We start from the raw sequence: 9,324 nt of genomic DNA on the forward strand, positions 1-9,324 counted from the left end.
GCTTACTTTATCTCGGCAGTGTTTTTTTGTTTGTTGGTTTTAGGTTTTAAAAAATGCACTTTAATCCCTCCCCCCCCCCACCAACAAAGAAAAATACCATTGACCATTACAAGTTCACCTTCCCATTGAATGACTCAAATGGGAGAGAATCCTCAAAAAGACACTGTACAACCACTTTAACTGCAAAATCTAAATTCCTATTGACCATCCATCCAATTGATCTGGAAGGCCTATGCTCGTCTTCTACTCCAAGGCCTTGAGTGCCTGTTTCAGTAATAGGACATTAATTTGCGAGCATCCTGTAAGCTCTACTCTCTACTCAATTCAAATGTGCTCATTAATCTGAGAATATTATAGAACAACTCGATCCATCATTATTTTGTCAATGGCCAGGGGTAATTCTTGAATGGAATTAAGATCCAAAGTGGATGTCAGCTCCAACCAACCAGATAGTGATGTAGGACTGTGAGGGAAGAGGAGGAAATTTGGCTTAGGATATTAGGTTATGATAGGGTAAACCCAAGAGGTAAAATGCTTTGTTTTTTGCAATTATTATGGTGTAGAGAAAATGGTTAAAGGTTAAGGTTTGTAGGGTAACGAAATGATTAAATGTTAAGGTTTATAAGGTAATGATTAAGGTTAAGAGAATGGAGAAAAGATTGAGGTTTGTAGGTTTCAAAAATCAAGATTCAAGAATTCAAGAATTCAAAATTTCTTGAAAAAATTAAGAAAACAAAGTTTATCGGTTAGGTTCTTGAAAGGATTAGAGGGTTCTTGATGGTTTCTTGATCTCTCACAAATGAAAAAAAGATATAGGATAAGAAGAAGATTAAAGAAAAAAATGATATTTACCTTGGAATCACCAAAATGATTTTCATGGCATCAACCACATTGAATGCATTAACATTCAAAAGACAAACAGAGATTTCTGTAATTTTGTTTATTCCATTCATTCTTCTCAATAAACCCTAGTACAATTTATAAATAAGGAAAATCAACCAAGAGTCATTATAAAATTAAAATACCAAATAAAATAATCTAATTTTTATAACTTTCTCTCTCCTAATTTTTCAAATTCTAATAAACTTAAATAAAAGATAAACTATAGTTATTAAACTGCCCCTAAATATTATACTAAGACCACGGGCTAATAAAACGTGAAAATAAGCCCAAAAACATAAAAATAAAGCCTTAGCAACTCAAAACTAAAAAAAAAAATTAATTTAAACTAATCTCATAGGATAAATCTTGACCCAATTAAGTGAAATCCTAATAAAGACAATTTTTTTGTTGGAACACTTGATTGTTGACTTGATTTGCATTCAGTAGTAATATTCTAGTAATACTTTTTTTTTTTTGGGGTCCTACGGAAAATTTTACATATTTCTGTATACTTTGCAGAATTATGTCATAATTTAATACTGTGCTAACAGGTTCTTAATGTGGTTACCTATGTGATTTGATCTTTGTTTCTTTGCATACTTGTGTTGATTGTTGTATATTTTTTGTATTTCCTTATTGTGTAGTAGTTTTGCAGTTCTATATATTGGTGGTTTGCATTTTTATATGAGGGTCTTTTATGTCCTTTTTCCTTCTATTTTATGGTGTGCACTGGTTACGTTTATTTATATAGATTCATTTAGGTGGGTATTCCTTTCACCTCATATTGTCATAATCAAGCATCATTAAAAAAATTTACATTTTACTTTTTCTATTCATTGGCCATTGGCTCATCTGATAAGCTGGCTATAGAACTATAGAGAAATTTGTTTGTCTTATGACCATGATTTTTTACCTTCCTAATCCTTTGTAGGAATTACTTAATTTAAGTAGGTTATTATACATATTCTCTTATGGATGGTTTGATAGTTGTTAAATTGGGATAAAATATTCTGCAATTGTAGACTAACTACTTGTGATAGTTGTTGAGCAATAGCTTGATGAATTGGACTGGGTTGGATCTTTGATATCTTGTAGGGCTATGTTAAGAATGTTATATCAAAAGGATGCTTTATTATGCTATCCCGGAAGGTGGATGCGAAAGTTCTCTTGTCTAACTTGGTTGACGGTTTTATTGAAAGCCCCGAGAAAGAATTCCCTGTTGGAAAACCTGTATATGGAAAGTGAGTATTTTAACCATTAAAAGTTTTAATAAACTCTTCTTATATGCCATGTCTGAAGGGAAATTGGCTGCAGGGTGTTGTCTGTGGAGCCTTTGTCCAAGAGAGTTGAACTTACCTTAAGGACAGAGACAACGTACAGAGCATCAAAATCTGACATCGGAGACTTTAGTGGTCTACATGCTGGAGATTTTATATCTGGAATGATTAAGCGGGTTGAGACATATGGTTTGTTTATCACGATTGATCACACAAATATGGTAAGTATTTTTGCAGATTCATCCTGTAATGCATAGATCAAAAGTCTTCAATTATACAGCAGTTACCAATTTACCATGTGTAACAGGATATCAGGATATGTGCACCATTCAGATGACCCAATAATTTATGGGCCATTCCCGCTAGATGTATCCTAGGCTGAAATCAATGTTATCTAATAGCATATGTGACTAGCATATGCTGTGCGCATATGCGAAATCACATATGGCACAAAATAAATTTTTATTTCAAAAACATAAAGAAAAATAATAAAAAAGGTAAAAAATGTTTAAGAAATCAGAAAATATAAGAAAATAATAACAAAAGTTGAACAATATATTTGGATAGCATTCATTTTCCAAATTGAATATAATTGATTACATTTAGTCATTTAGTAAGAAGAATAACGAACTCAAGAAGCCTAATTGTCAATAATGCATAGACTATTCATGATACAAAGGTGACTCTACTTTAATTATCAAGTTCTAGTTCTAGTTCTAGAGAATTAAAGTGGACTCCACTTTAATAGTATAATCACTAGATATCCTGTTTTATGTTATAATGCATGAACTCAATATTTTGAAAAAAATGATAGTAAAACTCTTGACTTGAAGAGAGTATATGCGAGTGAAAGATTAAAAGAAATAACTTAGAATAATACAATAATAGAGGGTGGAAATAGGGTATTTGTAGGAGAACATATATTAAAAAAAGTTGAACTTAATGCTCCAATAGTCAAATCTTTATCCATTGGAGTAATATGCCATCACGTACTTTTGTATGCGATGGCATAATGATCAAGAAACTGTAAATTGCATATGATATGATGACACATGCGATTTACTTATTGAAAATAGCATATGTGATTGCATTTAACAACACTTTGCTGAAACTCAACCATACGGATGAGTGTGGCCACCTGATTTCTTGCATTTGTTTGGATGTTTGAACTAGATAAGTTGGTTATGAGTGTGATCTGTTTGATTTGTTGAACCTTTAGACCTAGCTTTGTCTAATCATTTGGTTTGTCCCAACCCTTTGCCTTTTTGTAATCCATCCTTGTATTTCTTTTACGGTAGATTAACACAAAGTATGTCACAAAAATTTAGAGATCTTCTGCGATGTACAAAGGACATCTATGTATACCACTTCTATCTGATAAGTAACATATCACACACACACACACACACACACACACACACACACACTCACACTCACACACACTCACATTAGAGTAATTACTGCCTTTTTTAAGTGAATAAAACCAATATGACTCATCTGCCCTAAGGTAGTGCTTAAACTAATAGAAAATGTATGTAGAGTGCATATAACTAATCCTATCAACACTCCTTCCATTGGAGCATATATGTCACTTATGTCCAGTGTGTAGTAAATCTTCTCCTACTGATTATGATTAAGTGCTTTAGTGAACATATCTTCTAGTCGACATGCAGATGCAACAAATGGTTTGGAAATATCTTTGGCTATCACTTTCTCCTTGATGAAATGGTTGTCAATCTCTATGTGCCCGCTCTTCTTGTGTAAGACTGAATTGTTGGTTGTGTGTTGGAGCCTGATTGTCACAATGACATTTCTTAGGATCGTCAACATAAAATTTGAGCTCCCCCATTGCCTAGTTACCATGTTACCCCCAACAGTGGTGCAATAGACTTGGCTTCATTAGAAAGCAATAGACTCAAAGAATGTAACATCAACACATACAAAATATTTTGAAGAGATTGATGATGACATGGATAATCTTTTTGTGTCAAAAAAATAACCAAGAAAAGTACATTTTATTGCATGGGGATCAAATTTGTCTTTTGCAATCTCCAAATTATTCATGAAATGTATTCAACCAATACTTTATGAGGAATGGAAAACAGGGAAACTTTTGGGAAAAATGGAGAAAATGGGATTGTATCATTTAATATTGTGGAAGGCATGCAATTAAGCAAGAAGCAGGCAATGTGGAAAACATCCCCACACAAGTAGTTTAGGAACATGTGTATTTGACATTAATGAATGGGCTACTTCAACTAGAGGTTTGTTCTTTCGTTCACAAATACCATTCTGTTGAGGAGTAGGTGCACAAGATGTTTCATGCATGATTCCGTTCTTTGATAATTATTTTCAAAAGGGAATTGATGTATATTCTCTACCATTATCAAACCTAAAAATACTCCATATCAATCTGATTTTTAATATTAGCATGCAATTAAATAAAAATAGAATAAAATTCAAATCGGTTTTTCAACAAATATAATCATGTCATATAAGTGCAATCATCAATTGGAAATAACAAAATATGAACAATCAGCTATAGTTGGAACCAAGGGTGAGTCCCCAAATATCATAATGTATCAAAGAAAAAGGAGTATCACATCTTCAAACCACCCTAGATGGAAGGATGTATGATGATGTTTACTCAACTAACATGACTCACACTCTTAAGGAAAATAAGTGTGACAAAAAGAAACATCATTTTGGCATAGAGAACACGATATGGGATTAAAATCCCGTAAATCAAGAGGAAAGAAATATCAAATCCCTAGGAAATAGTTGGGTATTGATGTAAAGGGGTGAGAAATAGTGAAAGAAAAAAAGAAAATATGGAAGAAACCTTAAAACAATCAAATATTACTGCCATGAGACAGCATTCGGTTTGTTTCAAAGTTGGAACTTAATGTTTGAGGAAGAAGAAAAGAGAGAACAAGCAGGGAGAAGGGGATATTCTGGCTCCTTGAGTTTGGCCTCCCCTTCTTACTCATATTTATTATTTATGAAAATGTAATTACAATGCTGATCATTTTATGTGAATAAACCAAAATGACTCATCTACCCTTATAAAAGTAACGACTAAGCAAATAAAATAAGACGTAAATCATTCATAACTAATACTATCAATTTATAATAATGTATTTTCTGTGCTGATGTTTTGATGTTTCCATTGTCTTAGGTTGGTTTATGCCATGTTTCGGAGCTCAGTGATGACCATATCGAGAACATTGAGAGTAAATATAAATCGGGTGAGAGAGTTGTGGCAAAGATTCTGAAGGTAAATACACTTCTTAATAATGGAAAGGGTCTTTTTTATTATTTATTTCATCATCCAAACCATTTATTTACAAGATTCGGTTATTTTTCAGTGCCAATTCAATTATTGATCGTAACCTTGCTTCCCTAGTCCATCTTAAACATCATATCTCACTTGGCCCTGGAACAAAAATGACTGACCTTGATTTCTTCTGTTGTATTTAACCTGTCATTAGGTGGATGAGGAAAGACACAGAATATCACTTGGATTGAAGAATTCATACATGAGGGATAATACCAGTGTTCATGCCCTGTTGAACCAAAAGAACAGTGAAGCCATTAATAGCAATGGTGCCATTGATCATTCTCAGATTGCAATGTTACAAAGCAGCAGCCTACCTGGTACCCCAGATACTGGCGATGAATGTGCAAATGGAGAATACCCACTCCTTGCACAAGAAGAATACCCAGTTCTTGCACAAGCAGAATCAAGGGCTTCTATTCTTCCTCTGGAGGTTACACTTGATGATATAGAGGGCTCTGACTTGGATAATATAGAAACTAGGACCCATGAGCTTGTGAATGAGGGTAACACTGATATTGAAAAGAACAAGAGGCGGGCCAAGAAAAAAGCCAAGGAAGAGAAGTTAGTTCGTTTCTTATATTTTTTACTTTCCTGTTTTTGTTAGACTGCTAATGTATTGTCTGGATTTCTAGTTTTTATCTGATCCTGAAACTCTTTGCACAGGGAATTAGAAATTAGGGCTGCTGAGCAAAGACTTCTAGAGAAGGACATTCCAAGGACAGCCGATGAATTTGAGAAACTGGTCAGAAGCTCACCTAATAGTAGCTTTGTTTGGATAAAGTATATGGCTTTCATGCTCTCTCTGGCTGACATCGAGAAGGCCCGGTCGATTGCTGAACGGTATATTTCTTTCATTTGTTGCGTAACAGGGCCGCCTCTCTATTAGTTTGATCCTTTTTGTGAAGGCTTTGAAAACTAGTTTTTTCGTGTCTTTTTATGAAAATATATTTGCACCTTTAAAAAGAAAAATAATTAAAAATCATCACTATCGAAGTCTAGGATTTTATTCTTTGATTCCATTTAATATTATATTTTTCTGATGAATCAATTGATTTCTTTTTTTCATAATCCCTATTTTTAAAATGTCAAAGACATCAATGCTGTGGTGACAAATTTCTTTTGAATTTAAAATTTCCAAGAAGTTTGCTTTTGCAGTTGTTAGTTTCAATTGTGCATTAGATTCTCCTGTTTCTTGATGACTTAACTCTTGATGTTTTTCTGTTTTAAAGGGCTTTGAGGACAATAAATATCCGAGAAGAAGCTGAAAAGTTGAATGTTTGGGTGGCTTATTTTAATTTGGAAAATGAATATGGAAATCCTCGAGAGGTGAAAATGACGAGCTTCTTTGTGACTTTCCCATTTTTCTTTTCCTTTTTCACTTGCACAGTGATAGTGGCTGCAAGTTCTCTAAATTTTTATCTTTCAGGAGGCTGTCGCGGCTGTCTTCAAAAGGGCGTTGCAGTATTGTGACCCCAAAAAGGTGTATCTAGCATTGTTAGGAGTATATGAAAGGACCAAACAGCATAAGCTGGCAGATGAGCTTCTTGACCAAATCACCAAGAAGTTCAAGCACTCTTGCAAGGTATAAAGCCTGATTATCTCCCTTTCTTTTCCCTTCTAAGTTATCAAACTCCTAATACCTTGGTGTTGATAAATTTATAGGTTTGGTTAAGGCGGATTCAGAGCGTCTTGAATCAAGGGAAAGATGAAACTCAATCTATTGTGAAGCGTGCCCTTCTAAGCCTTCGCCGCAATAAACATATAAAATTCATCTCGCAGACTGCCATCCTTGAGTTCAAATCTGGTGTATCCGATAGAGGGCGATCCATGTTTGAAGAAATATTGCGAGAATATCCAAAGAGGACTGACTTGTGGAGCATCTATCTTGATCAAGTAAGCTGTAGTTTGCATATTTTAGACAATGTAAAATTGTCCTGCTTCACCTTTAGAGAAATAAATCCTTACAGTTTTGTCACAAAATTAATAGGAGATTCGACTTGGAGACGTGGAAGTGATTTGTGCATTATTTGAGAGGGCAACAAGTTTAAGTCTCCCCCCCAAGAAAATGAAGGTGCTACTGCAGGATTTCCATACCAATTTTTTTTTTTTAGCCCGTGTTTTTACCCTTTGTCCGGCTTTACATAATATATCTCTGAACTTTTGATATGCAGTTTTTGTTCAAGAAATATCTCGAGTTTGAGAAATCTGGCGGCAAGGAAGAACGAGTTGAATATGTCAAAAAGAAGGCAATGGAGTATGTCGAGAGTTCACTCACTTGATGATGAAGCGTACTCCCATCTTGAGAAGCAAAATTAAGAGCTATGTACTAATTAAAGAAACAAATTAGAATCTGATGGAGTTGGTACACCCTTTTATCTCCTGAAGGATCTCAGTTGTTTGGGCTGTTGATTTTCTTTCTGCACAACTGCATTTTAAGAGGTGGTTTTGAGTACAACAACAATGATGCTGTAATTTGCAATTTTCCAGCTCCACGATTATGGTAGAGGGGCGACGCAGATTCTTATACTTTATTGACAAGGAATCAGGAGCAAAAATCAGAATGATCCTGACATTGTAACATATACGAACACGGATTAGATTGATTTAATTCTGTGAGATGTTTTGATTTCAATTGTGAGTGAATTAGAAGGTGACGAGTGTGTTAGTATAAAAGATGCATTAGAACATATTGCTGGCTAGTTTCCAGGAAATTGTTTCATGAAAGGAATTGCCTATTTTTGTAACTTAAATGAAATACCAAACTAATACGAAGGAGAGATTAATAGAGGGAGGAAACTTCATTCGAGTGAATTTTCTCGTATCTTTTTCAGTTAATTTTGGCCTATATGAATTTTCCATGCCATTGTTTGGGGTCCATTGGTTTGAGTTACGAACTATATGTCGAAAATATTATTCCAACAGGAAATTTTCGAATCCCAGATCACCTGTTCGCATCAGAGGAAATGCTTTGTTGTTGTCCGTCTTGTCTCGGAGACATCTTTTCCAAAAGTATATATTAATGCTTAGGTAATGATTACTTAATTGATGTTGAGGGGAAGATTGGAGTAACATCTTGATGTTGAGGGGAAGACCGGATTTCCTAAAAGTTAACGCTAAGAGATCAATCTTGGTGAGAAAAGTTTCCTTTTAGCTTCCACCGTGGTTCGCGGGTTGTAATGCTTCGAAGCCAGAGTGGAACGAAAGGGGAACTTGGATCCAAATCAGTGGGCTAACTTTGCCTTTAAGAAAACTGGAGAACAGCTGGGAGGTCTTTTGGAAGTGGATTCGACCACTCTTTGTCGCGCAAGACTGGACTTTGTGAGGTTGAGAGTAGGTTGTTCTCCATGGAAGCTGCCCCAGGGCCTGTACTTCTGGGTTGACGGTTTCAAATATATGCTGGGGGTGGAGGTAGCTGGCGAAGAAGTTGGGGTCCCGGATTTCTCAGCGGAACTAGAGAAAAGGACAGTTAGTGGAGACAGCACCTTAGTTGATACAGGTGGATGAGGTGTGGCTCCAGTCGGAGAAGAAGGTCGATCAGTTGGAGCGACCTGGTATATTAGTTTCTGATAGGGAGTTATCGCATCCGGGGAGAGGAGGCATGCACAACAAGCTTCGAGTCTTTTTGAAATTCAAATCTCGCCTCTGCAGGAGAACACATCTTTCAAGCATTGAATGCTTGAAGCCACGTCAACAGGTCTCGCAAAAGCAGTCGCAAGTTAGGTCTGCTGGCAAAGGCTGCCAGGAATTTGCAATTTATGAAATGGTTACGCAGCAGTGGGGCGGCGGAATCTAAGAAGCCCATTTCTGTTGGTACAGGCCTAATGT

General features: G+C 35.4%; 1 protein-coding gene across 1 annotated transcript in view; it reads left to right on the forward strand.

The window, feature by feature from the left end:
* Positions 1 to 8,310, forward strand: part of LOC147397027 (RIBOSOMAL RNA PROCESSING 5) — a 50,141-nt gene extending 41,831 nt beyond the window's left edge. The window contains 10 exon segments of the mRNA XM_086452417.1: positions 1,978 to 2,123; positions 2,197 to 2,380; positions 5,338 to 5,436; positions 5,651 to 6,060; positions 6,163 to 6,339; positions 6,729 to 6,825; positions 6,926 to 7,081; positions 7,162 to 7,392; positions 7,487 to 7,570; positions 7,671 to 8,310. Of these exon segments, the coding sequence (XP_086308543.1) occupies positions 1,978 to 2,123; positions 2,197 to 2,380; positions 5,338 to 5,436; positions 5,651 to 6,060; positions 6,163 to 6,339; positions 6,729 to 6,825; positions 6,926 to 7,081; positions 7,162 to 7,392; positions 7,487 to 7,570; positions 7,671 to 7,778 (1,692 nt within the window). The 3' untranslated portion in view covers positions 7,779 to 8,310.
* The last annotated feature ends 1,014 nt before the right edge of the window (positions 8,311 to 9,324 follow it).

Source organism: Akebia trifoliata, chromosome 8 (assembly GCF_017979445.1).
Source record: "Akebia trifoliata isolate Shusen 1 chromosome 8, ASM1797944v1, whole genome shotgun sequence".
NCBI classification, from domain to species: Eukaryota; Viridiplantae; Streptophyta; class Magnoliopsida; order Ranunculales; family Lardizabalaceae; genus Akebia; species Akebia trifoliata.